The 25,911-nt window shown below is 49.0% G+C and overlaps 1 protein-coding gene across 1 annotated transcript; it reads left to right on the top strand.

The window, feature by feature from the left end:
* Window positions 1–6,947: 6,947 nt before the first annotated feature.
* On the top strand, window positions 6,948–23,976 carry LOC309452506 (la-related protein 6-like; the record flags this gene model as incomplete). The annotated part of the gene is given in 5 exon segments (XM_082077127.1): window positions 6,948–7,005; window positions 22,415–22,556; window positions 22,808–23,018; window positions 23,318–23,450; window positions 23,453–23,976. Coding segments are annotated over 5 exon segments (1,068 nt in total).
* Between the last annotated feature and the right edge of the window lie 1,935 nt (window positions 23,977–25,911).

Genomic DNA, 25,911 nt, shown 5'->3' on the forward strand with positions numbered 1-25,911 from the left:
GCTACGTGGTGGTAACAGTGGGGATAAAGTCGAGTATCTTTGCTCCCGAGTCCAGTTTAAAGTTCTGCAACCAGTGATCGTTTCTGTCCTTTTTAATGTTACCTGCTCTCTCAAGATTCTGAATATCTGCTCCTTTTTCCCCTCAATAGCAATGAATCGGACGTGGTAGAGGATCTGAACGAAATCTACCAAATAGGAACTTTTGTGCAGATTCACGAAATGCAGGACCTTGGAGACAAGTTGCGCATGATCGTCATGGGGCACCGAAGGTGATTTCTTACTTGTCCTTCCACTGCGTCTCACCAGACTTCTTTATAAACAGATATATCCCTTTATTGTTTTCACCATGTATATTCATTTTCATACACAACTTGTGTATAACAACCTTTTGCTTTGTTACAACACATATCCTGATAGAGCTCTGGTGCTCCAGCCCTAATATTCTGTGTAATATTACAGATCCAACAGGTTAACCCCCAAAAGGAAGAGCTAGTGCATGTCATTCTTATATAGGTTTTAATTTGATACAAGCAAACACTCATTAAGCTGAAGTAGAGTGGTTTCTTTGTCAAGTACAGCAAGGTTCAGAAATGATGAAAAACTTTCTCTGGAACTAATTCAAGCCAGTATTTTTGCTTTAAGAAAAAGAAATGTGATCCAGAACTATAATGATGTCTTGTCTTTATAATCTTGTCCAAGAACCAAACTGAAGAAAATAGGATTATTGTTGGGAATGTAGGTGTAGCTGTATCGTGCCAAGTATTTTGAGCTAAGACAATATAAAATCGTGGTTTTAAATGTGTCAAGTAATGAATTTCCATTTGAAGGGAAAAGAAAAGGACAGAAACGTGGTGGGGAGACATTGAGGGTGGGTTTTGCTTTGAAGTGCATTATCAAAGCGCAGTTTTGATTGGATTTTGGAAATTGGCAACTGTTGGTTTTGGTTTCCTTGGAATAGAAATAGTTCCCTGGACCTTGGAAGGGTGGGGGATTCATCTGTATTGATTTGAGACACAGAGCGCTGGTCAGTCACTGGAACCACACGGGACATCGGATGGGAGGAACGTGCTGTATTTACAGGGAAAAAGATAGAAAAGGAAACTCTTTGATTGGCAGCCAAATTAACAAAATGTGGTGTCCTGCAAGTGTGGGTCCTCTCATTTCTAAATCCTTCCTTTTTCTCTCCCCGAACACCTTCTAGACACCTTCTGTAGTTAATCCAGAGCTATTTCCATGCTGCAACCCCACCCTCCAGAAAATGGCTTTGAACTCTATTGACAAGAGTAGTCAAAATTAGTCAAAAGTTGCCAGTGGCAGAGAGTTGGAGTAGTTGGGGAGCTGTTTGTTTTTAAAGATCACATGGAAAATAAGACCTACACCCTGCGCATAACGCAGTGATCGCGTGAGCGGGGAGTCTGCTGCACCACAAGGGGTTTTTGACTCCATATTCACGGCCTAGTAAGACAGATTGGTCAAAGGCTGTTGCGGTTCCTGAGTGTTTGTGTAGCGCTGGTCTCTGGTGGGGAAAGTTTAAGGCAGTGGGGAGGGCAAGACTTTGATCCCGGTCTGGAGAACTGTAGGTCATGCTCTGTACTGCAAACATCTGACATGGGGTTGGATGCACAGCAGGAAAAACTCAGAAAAGCTTAAAAACAGTAACAGGGAAACTGATTTTTTTGGAGGGTGCTCATGCCATGTCCCTTTTAGGGACTAATACTTGATTAATTGGTGTGGAATATACTGTGGGTTTCATCTCTTCCAAAATCATGATCTAGGAAACCTGTGTAAAAAACCAAAATTTCAAATCTCTATGTATGGAATGACTTCAAAATCTGTTCTACACATGGTATATAATATTTAGTATTACAGTGGATAGTGCAGCAGATGTGACTTAAAGCAGAGAGACTGCTGAGAATCAGAAAACTGAAAGAGCAGAACATTATATCCAGAATTAAAGTGCAAGAGCGAACTTGCTTTTCTGGAGAGACAAGAAGAGGGAATGAATCCACATCAGAGTTGTTGGTTCGTGCAGCTCCTGAGCTATTAGCAATGATGCCTGATTAATTGTTCTGTTCATGTGCTGCAGCATGTGGCTGAGAATTCAGACAGTCTGATGTTATTTAGATTCTTTTAATCCTTAGAAGTCTGGTTTTGTAGTTCTGCAACTGGTTAAACTAATAGAGTTTACGATAAAGGTGCTGTCAACCGCCCTTGCCCTCTCATTAACCCACTAATTTAGTGGTTAAATTTGTTTGTATGACAACTTACTTACTGTAAATTGATTTAGTAAGTCCTGTCAGTATCTGGCACTCATTTATTATGTTTTATTCAATCAAGCCTTATTTTGACAAAACAAACCAAAAGCTAAATCTTGTTGAAACACGTACAATCAGTTACCTTTGTCAAAATTGGAAATTTTAGCTTACTCAAAATATGATTTAGACTTTCCTTTTTATGCCCAAGAGCTGAAATCACATGTAACAGAATTGGTTGTAGCTGGTTTCTTTTGGCTTTCAGGATCCGTATAAAGAAGCAGCTGGAAGTTGAGCCTGAGGAGCTCGAGAACAAGCAGAAGGTTCGAAGGAAACAGAAACGCTCCAAGAAAGAGGGTGAGGAGGAGCCTGGAGCAAAGGACCAAGCTGTGGAAGTGGTGCTGGATCCTGTGGCTGCGGCCGCGCAGGAGGTTCTCATGGTGGAAGTCGAGAACGTGGTTCATGAAGATTTTCAGATCACAGAAGAGGTTAAAGTGAGTGAATTAATCACGCAAACCTGGACGTGTCCTGTAGAGTTGCTTGAAATATCAGGCTCTAATTTCAGGCCTCAGAAACATCAGTTCATGCTTCTCACAGCCACTGCATGAGGGGATTAGATGAAAAGAATTATTTTTCATTGCCACAGCTCAATTTGCTTCAAAACGTTGCTGAATGACGAGGCTGGGCTGTGCTTAAATCTGTGTAATATCCTCCATCAAACTGGGTGACTTGAGTGGTCAACCTGATCATATCTTCTGGCCAAAAACCAGTTGTTTTGTGTGTGCAGGACCCCAGCCTGTTCCCCTTCTTGCCTTTCCTTGTCTCCAGAGCAATAACCGCCCCAGCGCGCGGTACCGATCCCACACACCATCACAGCGGGGACCAGGGGCTGCATTGCTGTCCTCCCGTGCCAGACACGTCGTGGAATGTCATATTTGTACTGAGGCCTTATTTGTCCTTTTCCAGTCTTTTCCTTGATTAAATCTTTGGTTTGTTTATAGGCTCTTACTGCAGAAATTGTCAAAACAATCCGGGACATCATTGCCTTGAACCCCTTGTACAGGTACGTATCCCACGTGTTCTCACAGATATTTCTATGCCACTTGTCTTTTGTCGTAATGAAGAAGAGAGATTTGCTGGATTGTCAGCTGGAATTTTGGTTTGGGATGCAAACTTTGTCATCCCTGGTTGGAAACAGAGGGCGAGTTTTGAAAAGCTGATGTGTAACTCTGATCTGAGGTAGGATGATAAGTCCTATGGCAGGTGATGTGGGTCTAGGTGAATAAATACTATTACTTATCACTGCAATGAGCATCACAGTTTGATCGTTGTAATATGAGCGCAGTATAGGTCTCTGCATTCTGGCACACAAAAATGTTCTGTAACTGTTAAGAGAGCATTTAATATATTTGGTTCTGTTTATCACACAGAATCCCAGAATGTCAGGGGTTGGAAGGGACCTGGTGAAGTGTTGAGCGTAGCCAGGCTTCGATTTGGCCGTTCCCTTCCCCAAACTGCGGTCAGGCAGGTTCTCCCGCTGCTCCCATGTGCTGTGCGAAGCAGAGATTTGTGTTACCTCAGGGGCAGCACTGATGGTACTTAGGCCACCTCAGTAATTGTGCACAGAAGCCCCATTTATAACAGAACAATGTCATTTTATATAACAAATAGTAAATTCTGAGACATCTTGGGGTTTTGCTTTTATTAAATTGCCTTGTTCCCGAAAAAGAGAAAGGTTTTGAAGTATCTTTGAAGCCAAAGGGGCTCCTTTCCCTAGCAGTGCCCAAGACTTGTGAGTAAACCCCACTATGTGATTTATGATTTTGAATGATTGATGGTAAGCCTGTTGTTGCACACTTGCAAGCAGAAATCCCCTTTTGAGTACCAGTCTCTTATGTTAATGCCCATTAGGCCCAGCCTTTATACAGCAACAGATTGAGTTGCCTCGTATGGGTCTGGGGCTTTGATTATTGATGTGATTAATTCCACGCAGCGAAGATTCCGCAGTTGTAGCAATGCAAGCGAGGTGGATGATTTTGGGGTACTGAGAAATACCTGTGCAGGTTTGAGCCTTAATCAGTTCTATCGTCCATGTATTGCTGCAGCATTCAGTGCTGTAGGTGGAAGAGATCAAGGCTCATCTTTGCTCAATAACCAGCTTGTTACAGGCGAACCACGTCTCAGTGCCCGCATGCATAGTGATTTCTCCACTGTAAGCGCACGAGCAGTTGAGGTTTCAGTTCTGAGCTCCCATCTTTTGATTTCTCAAGTGCTGAGGGTTATTTGAGGTTTACCCAGTGCAGGAGTGTGAAAAGATATGAGTTTAATTTAGCAAAGAGGAACTGATGCGGTGGGAGATGCTCACAGGTAGCTGGGTGAACCAGGGAAGCTGGGAGAAGAACTGGAAGTCTGTCTGCCCGCTTCAGAACAGTGGAGAGAGGCAGACGGACAGACAGACAGACAGACAGACTGCTTCTCCCGGTGACATGAGTACAGAGCACAAAACCCAGTGTGTAAATAACCAGAGCGAAAAGAGCTGCACCAGCATCCTTCCCCTCGCCCTCCCCAGCTCCTCCGAGGACCAGATCTGTGTACGGTGCCCATTTTGTCATCGTTGCTCCCCTGGTAACGGGGCCGTTTGGTGTTGCTGCAGTTCCCTCTGTTCACCGCGGGCGCTTCCTCCGTTCCGCAGGAGTTCATCGCGGTCAGCCAGCTGCGGGGATCCACCCAGGGCAAGATCCTGTGTTTCTATGGCCCCCCCGGGGTTGGCAAAACCAGCATTGCATGCTCCATCGCCAGAGCCTTAAACAGAGAGTATTTCCGCTTCAGCGTTGGAGGGATGACCGACGTAGCAGAAATAAAAGGACACAGGTCAGTGTAAACTGAGCGGTTTCTCTGTCCAGCAGTTTTTACGGATGTTCTCAAAATAGGAGCTTCACTGAAGTTGGACAACGTGTTTGATTTTCGTGTGTGTTCTGCCAACCCTTGCGGCCGGGAGCTGGGATGCAGGAGGTGGAAAGGACAGCACAGGGTGGAGTTTGGAACATACCGGATTCGTGTCTATGAGTGCAGTCGCTCCCTGTTTCTAGGGTTTGCTATGGGGAGATCACTGAAAAGCTGTGAGGCCCCCCAAGAGCATCGCACTGATGCCAAATGCGAATGGTTTCTAAAAATCAGGAAGCGCTGCCTGAGGAAAAGCTGGGAAGAGGGATAGTCCCAGGGAGAACACAAGACATGGATACAAAAATCAGTATATCCAGCCCTGCCACAAGTTTATTTCCCTTCCAGAAACACCTGAAAATAAAACTAACAGTGTTTTCAAACTAGTAAAAGTAACTGTTCTGGAGCGCGAGGTGAACCTGTGAGGTTCTGCCCTATATGATACAGAACCAGAGAGAAGTGTTTTATTAATACACACTTTTCGGAGTGTTTTTTGGCGTTCACACCTTTTGTCCTCTTCTTTGCTGCTGCATGTACCTGGATGCCAGTTCCGTCTAGCAGAAAAATCGTTTTGCTGGCCGCAGTTTGTTCCTTCGGTATCTTTTGATTTACACTCATCTTCCTTTTTTGTCCCTACCACGTGAGGGAATGAAACGTTCCCTTTGCTAATGTTTCTTTACCCAAGAAACAAGAAGTCACTACTCAAACATCTCTGTTCTCGGCCTTAACTCTTTGCTTCACATTTAAATGTGCCCAACATTCATGTCTGATTGCTAGAAAGAGACTTGATGGTTCTTGGTGCTTAGTGTGGCGATGGAGATGCTTTTGATGGGTGTAGAAGCAATGTAGACTTATTTACCAGTGGGATAAAGGTGTTCCATCAGCTGCATGTTGTGGTGTGCGATGTGTTTGCGCTTTACAATGGTTCCCTAAACAGAGTCTCTGCTAACACAGGAGGACGTATGTCAGAGCAATGCCAGGAAAGATCATCCAGTGCCTGAAGAAAACCAAGACAGAGAATCCACTTATTCTGATCGATGAGGTGATGCACCTGCTCTTTCTTCTAGTTTTTGCTCTTAAAAACATTCTTGACCCCAAAGGGAAAGGTGGAGTAGTTACTCTCCTAAAAATCCCAGGTTTTATATGTTTAAATGAGGCTGGGCTCTCAGTCTTTGGGTGGCAGTGGTACCTTAAACACTTTGTTTTCCTATAACAGACTTCAACTTTAATATTTCAGTTGTGCTGTTCTCGTTGAATTGCAGCTGTTTGGATCGTGAGGATCCTCATGGACATTTAGAGGCTTCAGTAGCTCTCCTGTTCCCTACCTACACGTGGGTACATCATTGTGACAAAACCACTATTGCCCACGTGATTATTAGAGTCGCTCTCTCAGCAGATCTAAAGCAAGACTATAAGGAATGAGATGTCTACAGTCAATTTTTTATCCGATTTGAGAATAAATGGGACAGGGCTACCAGCCTGCTGCTGCGTGGAGAAGCCAATAAGGACAGGATTTAATAGCAGGTGTTGAGAACAGACCAAAGGTCTCTCTGTCCCCTGTGTGCCCTGTCTGGGGAAGAGCAACAGCAGGTGTCTTGGGAATTATAGAATGGTTTGTGTTGAAGGGACCTTCCCAGCTCCCCAGTGCCCCCCCTGCCATGAGCAGGGACATCTTCACCAGCTCAGCTTGCTCAGAGCCCCGTCCAGCCTGGCCTGGGATGTCTCAGGGATGGTTCATCCACCCCCTCTCTGGGAATGGTGTGGGGGGCCGAGAAACTGCGTGGTGTAAACAATGAATATCTTGATGTGAAAGGTAATGAACCCCACAGGTCACGGCACTTAAGTGCTGTTGGTGAGGAGCCTTGCCTTGGCCACTGTAGCAAACTGCGTGATGTCCATCTAGTCAATGCTGCTCTTTAGGGGGAAGAAGCAGTGGAGAGCAGCCCTGTTGTGCCCTCTTCTGAGGACGTGAATAATGCTGATAGAGACAACAACCTGGCAGAAGGGGTCAAGGACAGCAAAAAGAGCTTTTTCAAATACATAGCAGATAAAACTAACACCAGAGGCGATGTAGGCCCACTGATGAATGGGGTGGGTGCCCTGGTGACAGAAGATACAGAGAAGGCAGAATTACTGAATGCCTTCTTTGTCTCTGTCTACTCTGCCGGAGGCTGTCCTGGGGAGCCCTGTACCCCTGAGACCCCGGATGAAGCCAGGTCAATGGAGGAGTTTGCTTTAGTTGATGAGGACTGGGATAGGGAGCAATTAAATAGTCTGGACATCCATAAATCCATGGGTCCAGATGGGATGCATCCGCGGGTGCTGAGGGAGCTGGCTGAAGTAATTGCTGGACCGCTCTCCATCATCTTTGCCAAGTCTTGGGAAACGGGAGAGGTGCCTGAGGATTGGAGGAAAGCAAATGTCACTCCAGTCTTCAAAACGGCAAGAAGGAGGACCCAGGTAACTATAGACCGGTCAGCCTCACCTCCGTCCCTAGGAAAGTAATGGAATGGCTTGTCCTTGGTGCCATCTCAAGGCATATCAAGGTTAAGAGGGTTATTAGGAGCAGTCAGCATGGCTTTACTAAGGGTAAGTCATGCTTGACCAACCTCATAGCCTTTTATGAGAATGTAATAAGGTGGATGGATGATGGCAGAGCGGTGGATGTGGTCTACCTTGACTTCAGCAAAGCGTTTGACACGGTCTCCCATAGCATCCTAGTTGCTAAGTTGAGGAAGTGTGGTCTGGACAATAGAGTAGTGAGGTGGGTTGCAAACTGGCTTAAGGAGAGAAGCCAGAGAGTTGGAGGCCAGTATCTAGTGGAGTGCCTCAGGGGTCAGTACTGGGGCCAATATTATTCAATATATTCATTAACTATTTAGACGAGGGCATAGAGTGTACTATCAGCAAGTTTGCTGATGACACCAAGCTGGGAGGAGTGGCTGACACGCCAGAAGGCTGTGCTGCCATCAGAGACCTGGACAGGCTGGAGAGTTGGGCGGGGAAAAACCTGATGAAATTTAACAAGGGAAAGTGTAGAGTTCTGCATGTGGGCAGGAACAACCCCAGGTTCCAGTATAGGTTGGGGAATGACCTATTAGAAAGCAATGTAGGGGAAAGGGACCAATGGCATCCTGGGGTGTATTAGAAGGGGGGTGGTTAGTAGATCGAGAGAGGTTCTCTTTCCCCTCTACTCCGCCCTGGTGAGACCCCATCTGGAGTGTTGTGTCCAGTTCTGGGCCCCTCAGTTCCAGAAGGGCAGGGAACTGCTGGAGAGAGTCCAGTGTAGGGCAACAAAGATGACTAAGGGACTGGAGCACCTCCCTTATGAAGAAAGGCTGAGGGAGCTGGGTCTCTTTAGTTTGGAGAAGAGGAGGCTAAGGTGGGACCTTATTAATGTCTATAAGCATATAAAAGGTGAGTGCCATGAGGATGGAGCCAGGCTCTTCTCAGTGGCAAACAATGATAGGACAAGGGGTAATGGGATCAAGCTGGAACACAAGAGGTTCCACTTAAATTTGAGAAGAAACTTCTTCTCAGTGAGGGTCATGGAGCACTGGAACAGGCTGCCCAGGGAGGTTGTGGAGTCTCCTTCTCTGCAGACATTCAAAACCCGCCTGGACATGTTCCTGAGTGACCTCATCTGAGACGTTCCTGCTCTGACAGGGGGATTGGACTAGATGATCTTCCGAGGTCCCTTCCAATCCCAAACATACTGTGATACTGTGATTGGCTCCACGCCACAACGGTATATGTGGAACGCTTGCAAGTGTTCTCATCCAAACACTGTCTTTATTGTATTTTGGGTTTTATAATGTCTCAGAGTACAGTGGAATAAATCATTCTGTCCTTGACATTCATCTTCTCTTTTTATTGAAGTACTTAGACCTCTTTGTAAATGATGTGGCCCAAGAATCGTGTGTTTAGTAGTAGATCTACTGAAGGGAGGGTTACGTGACCCACGTTGCTCTCCTTAGCGTGACTTTGCAAGTCATATAATCATAGTACCAGAACATTTCTTGAGCAATTTCTCAGCCCCCTGCTGCTTTTCCTCTGGGTGGTCCTGCTGACATGCAGAGTATTCAAAGTTAACTCATCCTTAATCTCACCTGGTGGGACGGGACAAACACACCAGGATCAGACCCCTCCATTCCTTTGCCCAGCTGTGCTGAACTTCACGAGGGCTCGAGGCAGGTTCCTCCCCACTCTTGCTGGGTGGTGACTCTGTTCCAGGCTGCTGTAGTCACCCTTGCAAACCTGGTCTGTTGCAAACACTCTTTCCCAAAAGGTTTCTGGAAGGATGCAGCCTTTTTGGCCCAAGCAGGAGGAGGAAACAATTCCTGCTGCTTCTGTTTGAATGTGAGCAAACCCCAATGGTGACAGTAGAAGCTGCTGCTCAGCCTTCCAATGGGCACCTCGCCCTGCGTGGGGGACTCAGAACTTGGCAGATTTGCACGATGCTCCTCTCTGGGAGCTCACAGCACTGCAAACCCTCTGCTGTACAGCCCGATGTTGCGACAGGACAAGAGGTGATGGTTCTGAACTAAAGGAGGGAGATTCAGGCCGGACACGAGGAAGGAATTGTTGGCCCTGAGGGTGGTGAGAGCCTGGCCCAGGTTGGCCAGAGAGGTGGTGGATGAACCATCCCTGGAGACACCCCAGGCCAGGCTGGATGGGGCTCTGAGCACCCTGAGCTGGGAAAGTCCCTCCAACCTCTTTTCTCCCCAGTCGATTCCGTTCTTCCCAGCAAAGTGCGAACCAGCCCTGATCTCACAGGTGGTCAGTGCAGTCTGGAGACGTTTTGGTGAATACCAGCAGAATTTTACTGCTTCAGATTTCTGCAAATTCAGCTCACTAAGTACCATGAAGCAAAGAGGAGGGGCTCAAGAGCAGGGGCTCAAGGCTTGGCCATTGTCCTTCATCAGACAAACCAAGGGCTTTCTCAGCATCAGAGCTGCTGCACTTTGCCTTTGCCTGATGCAATCGCTGCCTCCAATTATCTGCTCTAACGAGTCCCTGGGGAGGCTTTGTCAGGAACAGCCCTCAGTGGGGCCCATTAATGCTTCAAGGTACTTTGGAGTTTGCTTCTGACTTGGACTTCTTGAGCAGACTCTTCAGTCTGTGCTTGGTGTCTGAGGTTCATGGACTCAGCACCAAATACGCCATGGGGCTCATTAAAACACAGAAAGCCCTAAGGAGCGATGTTTCTTTCCCTAATTTCCTTCAAATCTTCAGACTTGTAGAACTAACGGGAGAGGTTTCAATGGGACATTTGCTGATGAAGATTTCAAAGACGATTTCATAAAGAAGGTTTTTTCTTTCCAAGGTATTTTCTGTCATTTTTCAGTGTATGGAAGAAGTGACAGCAGCATTCTACACTGGACATTGATCCCGAGGGTCTCCTGAAGACATCTGGACAGGCAGGAGAAGGGTCCCTTGAGGCTGGACACTGTATGGACAACCTGGCTCCTCACCCCCACCCCCAGTCTGCCGGTTCCCTCATTGGCCACCAGAGATGGCATCACTTTTCCTCCATCAGACTTCTCCACCGAGCTCTGCAAGAGATGCTGCAGCTCCTGTGCACCAGCTCCACCTGCTCTCCTGTGTGAACACTGCACAGTTTCATAAAGAGCAAAACACTTTCCTCCGCTGTGTGTGTAAGCTGGATCTGATGAGATCCACCATCCACAAGGGACATGCACACAAGAACTGGTTTAGACAGAGAGATAGGACAGGATAGAAATAAAGAGCACACCCGATACAGCATCCTAGATACAGCATCTCAGATACAGCATCCTAGATACGGCATCCCAGATACGGCATCACAGGTACAGCATCCCAGATTCAGCAGCCTAGATACAGCATCCTAGATAAAGCATCCTAGATACATTACCCAGATACACCATTGCAGATACAGCATCCTATATACAGCATCCCAGATACAGCATCGCAGACAGAGCATACTAGATACAGTATACTAGATACAATTTGTCAGATACAGCATCCCAGATACAGTATCCTAGATACAGCATCCCAGATAAAATATACCAGATACAGCTTCCTAGATACAGAATCCCAGATACAGCATCCCATATAAAACATCCAAGATACAGCATCTTAGATACAGTATCCCGGATACATCATCCTAGATAGAGCATCCCAGATACAGCATTCCGGATACAGTATCCCATATACAGCATCCAAGATACAATATCCCAGATAGAGCATCCCAGATAAAGAATCCCACACACAGCATCCTAGATAGAGTATCGTAGATAGACCATTCCAGAAACACCACCCTAGATACACCATCCCTGATACAGCATGCTAGATATATCATGCTAGATACAGCATCCCAGATACAGCATCCAAGATACATCATCCAAGATACAGCATCCCAGATACATCATCCTAGATATAGCATCCAAGATACAGCATCCTAGATACAGCATCCCAGATACAGCATCCCAGATACATCATCCTAGACACAGCATCCTAGATACATCATCCCAGATACAGCATCCCAGATACAGCATCCCAGATACAGCATCTCAGATACAGCAGCCCAGATACAGCATCCCGGATAGAGCACCCAGATACAGCATTCAAGATACACCATACCAGATACAGTATCCCAGATACAGCATCCCAGATAGAGCATCCCAGATACAGTATCCCAGATACAGAATCCCAGATACAGTATCCTAGATACAGCATCCTAGATACAGTATGCTTATACAGTATCCCATATACAACATCCCAGATACGGCATTCTAGTTACAGCATCCCACATAGAACATCCTAGATACAGCATCCTAGATACAGTATCCCAGATACAGCATCCTAGGTACAGCATCCCAGATAGAGTATCCAAGATACAGCATCCTATATACAGCATCCCAAATACAGCATCATAGATACAGTATGCCACATACAGCAGCCCAGATACAGCATCCCAGATAGAGCACCCCGATAGAGCATTCAAGATACAGCATACCAGATACAGTGTCCCAGATACAGCATACTTGATAGAGCATCCCAGATACAGTATCCCCGATACAGTATCCTAGATACAGCATCCCAGATACAGCATTCCAGATACAGTATCCCAGATACAGTATCCCAGATACAGTCCCAGATACAGCATCCCAGATACAGCTGGGATGCTGTAACTAGTATGCTGTATGTGGGATGGTGTATCTGGGATGCTGTATCTGGGATACTGTATCTGGGATTCTGTATCTAGGATGCTTATTCTCGGATCCAGTATCTTGGATGCTGTATCTAAAATGCTGCATCTGGGATGCTGTATCTGAGATGCTGCTTCTAGGATACTGTATCTGGGATACTGTATCTAGAATGCGGTATCTGGGACGCTGTATCTGAGATACTGTATCTAGGATACTGTATCGGGGATACTGTATCTGGGATGCTCTATCAAGTATGCTGTCTCTTGTATACTGTATTTAGTATTCTTTATCTGCCATGCTGTATCTGTGTGCTCTATCTAGGATGCTGCATCTAGGATGCAGTATCTAGGATGCTGTATCTGGGATGCTGTATCTAGGAGGCTGTACCGGGGATGCTGTACGTGGAGTGCTGTATCTGGAATTCAGTATCTAGCATGATGTATCTGGGATGCTGTATCAAGGATGCTGTATGTGGGATGCTGTATCTCCAATGCTATATCCGGGATGCTGTATCTGGGATACTGTATCCCAGATACAGAATCCTAGGTACAGCATCCCAGGTAGAGTATCCAAGATACAGCATCCCAGATGCAACATTGCAGATACAGCATCATAGATACAGTATCCCACATACAGCATACTAGATACAGCATCCCAGATACAGCATCCTGGATACAGCATGCCAGATTCAGCATCCTAGACACATCAACCAAGATACAGCATCCAAAATACAGCATCCAGATACAGTATCCCGGATAAAGCATCCTAGATACATCATCCTAGATACAGCACCCTATATACAACATCCTAGATACAGCATGCCAAATAGAGCATCCCATATAGAGGACCCAGATACAGCATCCCAGATTCAGCATCCTAGATACAGCATCCCAAATACAGCATCCTAGATACAGTATCCCACATACAGCATCCCAGATATAGCATCCTAGATAAAGTATCCTAGATACAGTATCCCAGATACAATATCCCAGATACAGCATCCTAGATACAGCATCTCAGATACAGTATCCCAGATTCCATATCCCAGATACAACATCCTAGATACAGTATCCTAGATAGAACATCCTAGTTACAGCATCCTAGATCCCATATCCCAGATACAACATACTATATACAGTATCCTTGATACAGCATTCTAGTTACAGCATCCCAGATTCAGCATACTAGATACAGCAGGCAAGATAAAGCATCCCAGCTAGAGCATCCTGGCTACAGCATCCTAGATACATCACCCTAGATACAGCATCCCAGATACAGTGTACTAGGTACAGCATCCCTGACAAAGCATCCTAGATACATCATTCAAGATACAGCATCCCAGATACAGCATCCCAGATATAGCATCCTAGATGCAGCATCCCAGATAGAGCATCCCAGATACAGCATCCTAGATGCGGTATACCAGATACAGTATCCCAGATAGAGCATCCCGGATACAGCATCCCAGATACAGTATCCCAGATTCCATATCCCAGATAAAACATCCTAAATACACTACCCTAGATACAGCATCCTAGTTACTGCATCACAGATTCAACATACTAGATACAGCAGCCAAGATAAAGCATCCCAGATACAGCACGCCAGATATAGTCTCCTTGATAGAGCATGCCAGTTACAGCCTCCTAGATACGGCATCCCAGATAGAGTATCTTAGATACATGATCCCAGACACAGCATCCCAGATACAGCATCCAAGATACAGCATCCCAGATACAGCATCCTAGATGCAGCATCCCAGATACAGTATCTCAGATACAGCATCCCGGACACAGCATTTCAGATACAGCATCCCAGATACAGCATCCTTGATACAGCATCCCAGATACATCATGCTAGATACTGCATTCCAGATACAGCACCCCATGTACAGCATCCCCGGTACAGCCTCCTAGATACAGCATCCCAGATTCAGCATCTTAGATACAGCATCCCATGATACAGCATCCTAGATACTGCATCCTCGATGCAGCATCCTAGATAAAGCACACAGATACAGCATCACAGATAAAGAATACTAAATACAGTATCCCAGATACAACATCCCAGAGAGAGCATGCTACATACCGTATCCTAGATACAGTATCTCAGAGACAGCGTCCCAGATACCGCATTCGAGATACAGTATCGCGGATACAGCATCCTAGAAACAGCATACTAGATACAGCATCCCGGATACAGCATCCCAGATACAGCATTTTAGATACAGCATGCACGATACTAGATCCCAGAATAAGCATCCTAGATACAGAATCCCAGATACAGTATCCCAGATACAGCATCCCAGATACAGCATCCCACATACAGCATACTAGTTACAGCATCCCAGATTCAGCATACTAGATACAGCATCCCAGACTTAGCATACTATATACAGCATCCAAGATACAACATCCCAGATACAGTATCCTAGATACAGCATCCCAGATACGGCATCCCAGGTTCAACATCCTCGATACAGCGTCCCAGATACATCACCCTAGATACAACATCCTAGATACAGTATCGTAGATACAGTATCCTAGATACAGAACCCAGATATAGCAACCCAGATAAAGCATACAAAATACAGCATCCAAGATACAGCATCCTAGACAGAGCATCCTAGATACAGCATCCCAGATAAGGTATACCAGATAGAGCATCCTACATCCAGCATCCTACATACAGCATCTAAGATATAGCATGCCAGATAGAGCATACTAGATACAGCATACCAGATACAGCATCCTACATACAGCATCCTCGATACAGTATCCCAGATAGAGTATCCTAGATACAGCATCCAAGATACAGCATCCCAGATACAGCATCCTAGATACAGCATCCCAGAAACAGCGTCCTAGATACAGTATCCTAGGTACGTCATCACAGATACAGTATCCCAGATACAGCATCCCAGCTACAGCATCCCAGATAGAGCATCCTAGATACAGTATCCCAGATAGAGCATACCAGATACAGCATTCCAGACACAGCATCCTAGATACAGCATCCTAGATACATCATCCCAGATACAGTATCCCAGATACAGCATCCTAGATATACCATTCCAGATTCAGAATACTAGATAGACCATCCAAGATACAGCATCCCAGACACAGCATCCCAGATACTGCATTCCATGATACAGTATCCCAGACACAGCATCCTAGACACAGCATCCCTGATACAGCATCCTAGATACAGTAGCCTAGATACAGCCTCCCAGATACAGCATCCCAGATACAGCATCCTACATACAGTATCCTAGATACGGCATCCCTGATACAGCATCGTACATACAGCATCTTAGATATAGCATCCCATATACAACAACCTAGATACAGGATCCCAGTTACAGTATCCTGAATACAGCATCCCAGATACATCATGCTAGATACTGCATCCCAGAGAAGGCATCCCAAATACAGTATCCCAGATAGAGTATCCCAAATACAGCATCCCAGAGACAGCATAATAGATACAGCATCCTAGATACAGCATCCCAGATACAGCATCCTAGATACAGCATGCCAGGTGCAGTATCCCAAATAGAGCATCCCAGATATGGCATCACAGATACAGAATCCTAGATACAGCATCCTAGATACAGTATCCTAGATACAGCATCCTAGATAAAGTATCCCAGATACATCATCCCAGATACAGCATCCTTGATACAGCATCCCAGATATACCATTCCAGATTCAGAATACTAGATAGACCATCCAAGATACAGCATCCTAGTTAAAGCATCCTAGTTAAAGCATCCTAGTTAAAGCATCCTAGATACATCATCCTACATACTGCATCCCACATACAGCATCCTAGATACAGCATCCTACATACTGCATCCCACATACAGCATCCTAGATACAGCATCCTAGATACAGCATCGCAGATACAGCATCAAATACACAGCTTCCCAGATACAGAATCCCAGACAGAGCATCGTAGATACAGTGTCCTAGAATCAGTATCCCAGATGCAGGACCCTAGATACAGCATTCCAGATACAGCATCCCAGATACAGCATCGCAGATACTTCATCCCAGATACGGCATCCCAGGTACAGCATCCCAGATACAGCAGCGTAGATACAGTATCTCAGTTACAGCATCTCAGATACAGTATCCTACATACAGCATCCCAGACAGAGCATACTAGATACAGTATCCTTGATACAGTTTCTCAGATAAAGCATCCCAGATACAGTATCGTACATACAGCATACGAGATACAGTATCACAGATACAATATACCAGATACAGCTTCCTAGATACAGAATCCCAGATACAGTATCCCAGATACAGCATCCCAGATAAAACATCCAAGATACAGCATCTTAGATACAGTATCCTGGATACATCATCCTAGATAGAGCATCCCAGATACAGCATCCAAGATACAGCATCCCAGACACAGCATCCCATATACAGCATCCTAGATAAAGTATCCCAGATATAGCATCCCAGATAAAGAATCCCACACACAGCATCCTAGATAGAGCATCCTAGATAGAGCATTCCAGAAAAACCACCCTAGATACACCATCCCTGATACAGCATCTTAGATATATCATCCTAGATACAGCAACCCAGATACATCATCCTTGATATACAATCCAAGATACAGCATCCTAGATACATCATCCCTAATACAGCATCCCAGATACAGCATCGCAGATACAGCATCCCAGATACAGCACCCAGATACAGCATTCAGGACACAGCATACCAGATACAGCATCCCAGATACAGCATCCGATTTACAGCATCCCAGATACAGCATCCTAGATACAGTATCCCAGATACAGCATCTCAGATATAGCATACCAGATAGAGAATCCCAGATACAGCATCCTAGATAGAGCATCCAAGATACAGTATCCCAGATACAGTGTCCCAGATACAGTATCCAAGATACAGCATCCCAGATACAGCATCCCAGCTACAGCATCCCAGATACAGCATTCCAGATACAATATCCCAGATACAGTATCCCAGATACAGTCCCAGATACAGCATCCCAGATACAGCTGGGATGCTGTAACTAGTATGCTGTATGTGGGATGGTGTATCTGGGATGCTGTATCTGGGATACTGTATCTGGGATTCTGTATCTAGGATGCTTATTCTCGGATCCAGTATCTTGGATGCTGTATCTAAAATGCTGCATCTGGGATGCTGTATCTGAGATGCTGCTTCTAGGATGCTGTATCTGGGATACTGCATCTAGAATGCGGTATCTGGGACGCTGTATCTGAGATACTGTATCTAGGATACTGTACCGGGGTTACTGTATCTGGGATACTGTATCTGGGATGCTCTATCAAGTATGCTGTCTCTTGTATACTGTATTTAGTATTCTTTATCTGCCATGCTGTATCTGTGTGCTCTATCTAGGATGCTGTATCTGGGATGCTGTATCTAGGAGGCTGTACCGGGGATGCTGTACGTGGAGTGCTGTTTCTGGAATTCAGTATCTAGCATGATGTATCTGGGATGCTGTATCAAGGATGCTGTATGTGGGATGCTGTATCTCCAATGCTATATCCGGGATGCTGTATCTGGGATACTGTATCCCAGATACAGAATCCTAGGTACAGCATCCCAGGTAGAGTATCCAAGATACAGCATCCCAGATACAGCATTGCAGATACAGCATCATAGACACAGTATCCCACATACAGCATACTAGATACAGCATCCCAGATACTGCATCCTGGATACAGCATGCCAGATTCAGCATCCTAGACCCATCAACCAAGATACAGCATCCCAGATACAGCATCCTACATACAGTATGCCAGATACAGCACCCCAGATACAGCATCCTTGATACAGCATCCCAGATACAGCATCCTAGTTACAGGAACCTAGATACAGCATCCCAGATATACTATCCCAGATACAGCATCCCTGATACAGCATCCTAGATACAGCATCCCACATTCAGCATACTAGATACAGCATCCAAGATACAGCAGACCAGACACAACATCCTAGATACAGTATCCAAGATACAGCATCCCAGACACAGCATCTTAGATACAGCATCAAAGATACAGCATCCCAGATACAGCATCCCAGATACAACATCCTAGATACAGCATTCCAGATACTATATCTCAGATACAGCATCCTAGATACAGCATCCCGGATACAGATCCTAGATACAGCATCCCACATACAGCATCCAAGATATAGCATCCCAGACACAGCATCCTACATACAATATCCCAGATACAGCATCCCAGATACAGCATCCTAGATACAGCATCCCACATTCGGCATACTAGATACAGCATCCAAGATACAGCATCCCAGATACAGCATCCTAGATACAGCATCCAAGATACAACATCTCAGATACAGCATCCAAGATACAGCATCCCAGATACAGCATCCTAGGTGCAGCATCCCAGAGACAGTATCCCAATACATCATCAAAGTATCACAGTATCACTGTATCACAGTATGTTTGGGATTGGAAGGGACCTCAAAAGCTCATCCAGTCCAATCCCCCTGCTGGAGCAGGAACGCCCAGGTGAGGTCGCACAGGAACATCTCCAGGTGGGTTTGAATGTCTGCAGAGAAGGAGACTCCACAACCTCCCTGGGCAGCCTGTTCCAGTGCTCCGTCACCCTCACTGAGAAGAAGTTTCTTCTCAAATTTAAGTGCAACCTCTTGTGTTCCAGCTTGATTCCCTTACCCCTTGTCCTGTCATTGTTTGCCACCGAGAAGAGCCTGGCTCCATCCTCGTGGCACTCACCCTTTATATATTTATAAACATTAATAAGGTCCCCCCTCAGTCTCCTCTTCTCCAAACTAAAGAGACCCAGCTCCCTCAGCCTTCCTTCCTAAGGGAGGTGCTCCACTCCCTTAGTCATCTTTGTTGCCCTATGCTGGACCCTCTCCAGCAGTTCCCTGTCCTTCTGGAACTGAGGGGCCCAGAACTGGACACAATATTCCAGATGGGGTCTCACCAGGGCGGAGTAGAGCGGAAGGAGAACCTCTCTCGATCTACTAACCACCCCCATTCTAATACACCCCAGGATGCCATTGGCCTTCCTGGCCACAAGGGCACAGTGCTGGCTCATGGTCATCCTGCTGTCCACCGGGACCCCCAGGTCCCTTTCCCCTACACTGCTCTCTAATATGTAATTTCCCAACCTATACTGGAACCTGGGGTTGTTCCTGCCCAGATGCAGGACTCTACGCTTGCCCTTGTTAAATTTCATCAGGTTTTTCCCCGCCCAAGTCTCCAGCCTGTCCAGGTCTCTGGATGGCAGCACAGCTTCCACTGTCAGCCACTCCTCCCAGCTTGGTGTCATCAGCAAACTTGCTGATAGTACACTCTATTCCCTCGTCTAAATAGTTAATGAATATATTGAATAATATTGGCCTCAGTACTGACCCCTGAGGCACTCCACCAGATACTGGCCTCCAACTAGACTCTGCACCATTGACTACCACTCTCTGCCTTCTCTCCTTAAGCCAGTTTGTCACCCACCTCACTACTCTATTGTCTAGACCACACCTCCTCAACTTAGCTGTGAGGATGCTGTGGGAGACTGTGTCAAAGGCTTTACTGAAGTCAAGGTAGACCACATCCACCGCTCTGCCATCGTCCATCCACCTTGTTACATTCTCATAAAAGGCTATGAGTTTGGGCAAGCATGACTTACCCTTGGTAAAGCCATGCTGACTGCTCCTAATAACCCTCTTAACCTTGATATGCCTTGAGATGGCACCAAGGATAAGCTGTTCCATTACTTTCCCAGGGACGGAGGTGAGGCTGATGGGTCTATAGTTACCCGGGTCCTCCTCCTTGCCCTTTTTGAAGACTGGAGTGACATTTGCTTTCCTCCAATCCTCGGGCACCTCTCCCGTTTCCCAAGACTTGGCAAAGATGATGGAGAGCGGCCCAGCAATGACTTCAGCCAGCTCCCTCAGCACCCGCGGATGCATCCCATCCAGACCCATGGATTTATGGATGTCCAGACTATTTAATTGCTCCCTAACCCAGTCCTCATCGACTAAAGCAAACTCCTCCATTGACCTGGCTTCATCCGGGGTCTCAGGGGTACAGGGCTCCCCAGGACAGCCTCCGGCAGAGTAGACAGAGACAAAGAAGGCATTCAGTAATTCTGCCTTCTCTGTATCTTCTGCCACCAGGGCACCCACCCCATTCATCAGTGGGCCTACATTGCCTCTGGTATTAGTTTTATCTGCTATGTATTTGAAAACGTTCTTTTTGCTGTCCTTGACCCCTCTCGCTAGCTGTAATTCTAAGGAGGCCAATTTCTTCCCCAAGGGGCTGTGGGGCATTGGAACAGGCTGCCCAGGGCAGTGCTGGAGTCACCATCCCTGCAGTGTTGGACAGACGGACATGAGGTTCTCAGGACATGGGGCAGTGCCAGGACTGGGTTATGGCTGGACTCCATGATCTTGAGTGTCTCCTCCAACCAAAATGATTCTGTGATTCTGTTCTACAGTTCTCTTGTTGCCTGCTTGAGCTTTTTCACCCCCTGCTATAATCAGGTCACACCAGGGTTGGACACGAGGAGCTGTGAAACCTGCGTTGCGGTGCTGGACGATTGTTGGTGGTGAGTACAGTGCTTGGGTCACCAGAGCTGTCCCTTCCGCAGCACTCAAGCAGTTTGGAGGAATCCAGTCCTCAAGAACTCGCTGGGAAAGGCCAAGCCAGGAAAAAGGAAAGGTTGATTGCAGGAAAGGATGAAATATATATGCAGGGAGCACTAAGTCAGAAAAGGCTTCCCACGGATGCATGAGCGAGATGCCCTGGAGCTGTGCAGCACTGTGCGAGGAGGACACCCCATCCAATGCACCCAATTCCTGGCTAAACCTGAATAGCAATAAACATCTATCAAATGCTCAGGCCTGTACAAGGATTGTTGTGGTCCCATTTCTTCTTTAATCACTAAAAGGTGTCAGGCGGACGCTGCAGCACTGTGGGGAGGTGCAGGGTCTGGTCTGATTGAAGCGGTTTTGGCCGGGGATCCGGTGTGTGCAGGGAGGTGGATTCACTGCAAAACGGCGGCTGGTTTGGGGGGCGAGACCAGAATCCACGGAGTGGGAGATGGGGCTGCAAGAAGCATCTTGTAATGATGCTTCCAGACTGATTGTGGAGGATGGGAGCAGGACACAGGGACGTGACCAGCGACGGCTCCTTCCTGCTGGGAGCCCTCGGGACGGGGAAGGTGTAGCCTCAGCCTCTCCCTCTGCATCCTTTTTCGCTCTCCCTCTGCATTGTGCCAGTCGTGCAGGGGTGGCTGGACCAGCCTGAGCCTCTTCCTTCAGATCTCAAGTCTCAGGGCCTAAACAAGGGGGTTATTTCCCCCTGAGGGGCTCAGCAGCACCTCCTGACCCTGAGCAAGAGGTGGTGGGTGAACCATCCCTGGAGACATCCCAGGCCAGGCTGGACGGGGCTCTGAGCAAGCTGAGCTGGTGAAGATGTCCCTGCTCATGGCAGGGGGGGCACTGGGGAGCTGGGAAGGTCTCAACCCAAATCATTCTATGATTTTCCGCTTAACAGCAGCAGTTCACAGCCGTGCCAGTACCACTGCTGTGCCGGGTGCCAGTAGCTCTGTCTCTGCCCCTCCACCTGCTCTGGGTCAGCGCAGGCCGGCCCAGCTGCTCCCAGGCTCAGCTGGGGCTGTTTAAGCCCTGACAGGTCTCACCTGGAGCCTGGTGGGTCCATAAGCACCCACCTGGGCTCCTGGTGGGCACCTCCCCTTATAAACCAGCAGCCTGCCTGCCTCTGTTTTTGTCCTTCTTTTTCACTTGCCTTTCAGGAACCTCACTTTGGAGGTGGGGAGGGTTGGGCTTTGCTACTTGTGGCTTTCTAGGATGTAGTATCAGGATTTTCTACCCTTCCCAGCACTGCCAAGCAGGTAAGGACACAGCAATGAGCTGCCTCTGCTCCCCCATGGCTGGACTGGGCTCGGGGGCTCTGCAGTCAGGAGGTGTCCCAGCCCTGTCCTCCTCCTGTTTGCCGTCCCAGATGAAGGACGATGTCGTCACGTAGCTCTGGAGTGGGCTCTGATAGCGCAAAGAAACTCTGTCCCGGCGCTGAACGTCCGTGTGTCCCGGAGCTGCTCGCTCGCCCTGCTCAGCCACGAGGGATTCGGCAAGGGCTTCAGCGGGTACGTGGCTGTTGGGATGTGCACGGGGTCTCACCTCGTGTTTGTCCCCAAGAGAACGTGTCTCTTCTCTGGGATGGGTTTAGATTCACGGTCTCAGCACCGGGAGCCTCGCAGGGCGCAGGCTGCTGTTCCCCTGTGTTCAGGGCAGGGCTGGGGTCCCTGGTGTCCCTACTGCCCTCATGGCAGAGACTGGGCAGTGCTGACATCCCAAAGGCCACCAGCGCACACCTGTGTCCCTGCTGCTCTGCCAGGAGCTTCTGCAACATGAGTGATGCCTTGGGGGCTGATCTGTTGGACCGCAGCTGCTCCATCCCCGACCCACAGCTGGTCCGGAGGATCTTGTCCCAGGTGGAGTTCTACCTTTCCGATGAGAACTTGGCCAAGGATGCTTTCCTGCTGAAACACATCCAGAAGAACAAGATGGGCTTTGTCAGCATCAAACTGCTGACGTCCTTCAAGAAGGTAGGTGCCCCCTGGTGCCGGCCAGCGGGGCTGGGAAGTGGCCTTCATGTGGTGGGTGTTTGTGTGTCTGGCTGTTCTCTGTCTGCTTCTGCTGGGGTGTATGGGGAGGTCCAGGTTACCATTTCCACAGCCCACTGGGAACGTTCTCCTGCAAACCCCAAAGATGCTCATGTGGCATGGGGACGTTGCTTTGCTGTGGTTTCAGGTTGATGGGGTCGCAGCCTGCCCGGACGGCAGGCTTAGGGTGGTCCCTGCCTGAGACGCTCATGGGGACGTGGTGACCCCCGTCTCTTCCACAGGTGAAATACCTGACGCGCGACTGGCGGCTCACGCTCTACGCCCTGTGGTTCTCGGAGCTGCTGGAAGTGAACGAGGAGGGCACCAAAGTGCGGCGGCGTGTCCCCATCCCCGAGTCCCTGCTCAGCATGCCCCCAGCAAACTGCTGCTGGCCTGGGAGCTGCTGCCCCGCGAGCAGGACGCGCTGTTGCCGCTGCAGAAGAACTTCCTGGAGACCATCACGGGGATGTTCAGCCCCTTCGGCGCCATCGCCTCCATCCGCATCCTGCGCCCGGGCCGCAAGCTGCCCTCGGCTGTGCGCAAATACGCGTCGCGCTTCCCCGAGCTGCTGAGCCGCTGCTGCGCGCTGGTGGAGTACGAGAGCCTGGAGAGCGCCCGCAGAGCCCTGGAGGAGCTCGGACACCCGGGCGGCCAGAGCATCAGGGTGGTCCAGCTCAGCGGGAAGGGCTCCAAGAAGAAACCAGAGGTGGTGGAGGAGATGGTGGATCATCTGGGTTTGAAAGCGCAGGCGAAAGCCGTGACGTTCCCCTATGGCCTTGGGGGCTCCCTGCTCGGCAGCGCTCGGGAGCTGAACGGTGCCTTGGCATTGCCGTCGCTCCTCCTGAACAAGGAGCCCTCGGAACCCACCTGGCCCAGCAGGGACTTCAGTCCCAGTGACTGAAGCGACACCTTCACCGGATCGCTCCTCTCCAGCGACCTCTTCCCTCCCTTCGACGCCAACGTGGGCACCGGCAGCTGCTCCAGCCCCGAGAGCCCCCGCGGTGCCTGGGGCAGTGGGGCGCCCGCCTGGGCCCCCTGGGCCGGCAGCTCCTCTCGGGATCCCAAACCCCGCCCCGGGATCCCCCCAGCAACAACCAGTGTGTCCGAGCTCCTCGGGCTCTGCAAGGGGGTCCTGCACCTGCCCCACGGCCACAATGGCACCAGCGGCTTCTCCAGCAGCATCAGGAGGGGAGAGCTTGTCCTGCAGCGCTGAGGCCTCTCTACATTTGGGTTTTGGGATTCTTTTTTTTTTCTCCTTTTCTCTGTGCCCCCCCCGCCCAGAGCTGTGGTGGGTGCTGCAGCTGCTCCAGGGACCCGAGTTTTTGGCCAGAATGAAGCTTGGGGTGCTGAGCAGCAGCGGGGGCTGCACCATCACCAGCGTCCGGAATGGCGGCTCAATGCACCTGCTGCCGGCCGGACCCGCGGAGCTGGGGTCGCTGGGTGCTCCATGGGCCCCAGGTTGTGGAGCTGGGGTGGGAAATGAGCAATAAAGGGAGATGAGATTTCCAGGCAATTTCTGGCCAGTGTAGTGATTGTTTGGTTGGTTGCAGGACCAGGGAGGGGAAAAACAGCTGCCCAAGGTGCAGCCAGACAAGGGCAGGAGGGTCCCTGCCCTGCAGTGCCTCCCTCGCCATTCTGGGGGTGATTTGGGGTTATTTTGCTGCAGCAGGGAGGTGGAGCCGGGTCTGTGGTTTTCAGTGCCCCTTCACCCCACCCCACACAGGCATAGAGCAGATCCGGAAAAACAGCATTTAATGGAAAGCGAAAAAGAAAAAAGGTCCCATGAAAGCCACTCCAGCCCCCCTCCCCCCCTAATGCAGTATCCCGTCCTCCCAAACCCCTCCAGCCCCCTCCCTAATGCAGCGTTGTGTCCTCCCTAACCCCTCCACCCCCCACACCCCCTAACCTTGGTCTAATCCTCCCCTGCCACCCCCGCCCTGTGCTTGCTGGGGGGCTCAGACTCGGGGGTTTGCCCCCGTTCGTGGCTCCATTTGCGGCCTCGCTGCTCCGCTGGGGCAGCCTGGGACTGCGGCAGCTCCATCGCTGTGCTGCGCTTGCTGGGGGGCTCGGGGCTCTGCCCCCGCTCGTGGCTCCTTTTGCGCCGCTGCTGCTCGTTGGGCGTTAGCAGGTCCTTTGGCAGTGCCAGTGAGCTGAAGTCCCGCTGGGGCACGGTGGCCATGGTGACACCGGGCTCATCAGGCTTGGGGACACTGTGCTTCAGGGCATCTTGTTGAAGGATCTTCTTGGGGACTGCAAGGTGGCTTGTGGGGTCTGCAGGGGCTTTGTTGTTGTGGGCAGCCGAGCAGCTGGGGAGGACATGGTGGCCCGGGGGTGTCCCTGCAGCGGTGGCCATGCTGGAGATGCTCAGTTGTGCGAATTGCATCTCAAGGTTCTGGATGGGAGTTGGCAGCACTGGAGTGGCTGCGGCCACCGCTGTGCCCTGGTGGTTATACCATTGTACACAGAAAACACGGGGGTCAAAGCAGCACCCACATGGTGCCCTCAGCAGCCCTGTGAGGGGGAAAGGGAGTTGTCATGGGCTGGTCCCCATCACCAATGTCCCCTGGGTCTGCTAGTGGCCGGGACATCCCCATGGGGTGAGACTCTGTGCAGGGAACGGGGCTGCAAAGTGGGAGGAGACTCGGTTCTGGGAGGGGAAATGGGAGAGATGGCCCCGGGTACTGGGGAAATGCTCAGAAAACGGGATTTTCTGAGCACATATGACCCAGGGCAGGGCCGCTTGGCCGCGCTGGCTGAACCCCTGTGCTGGGGACAGGGGTGGTGGGTGCTGGGAGTGCCCGGGGTCGGGGATGGCGAAGGGGCCGAAGGTGCCGGG

The sequence above is a fragment of the Streptopelia decaocto genome, assembly GCF_964273445.1.
Source record: "Streptopelia decaocto genome assembly, contig: HAP1_SCAFFOLD_92, whole genome shotgun sequence".
Classification (NCBI taxonomy): Eukaryota; Metazoa; Chordata; class Aves; order Columbiformes; family Columbidae; genus Streptopelia; species Streptopelia decaocto.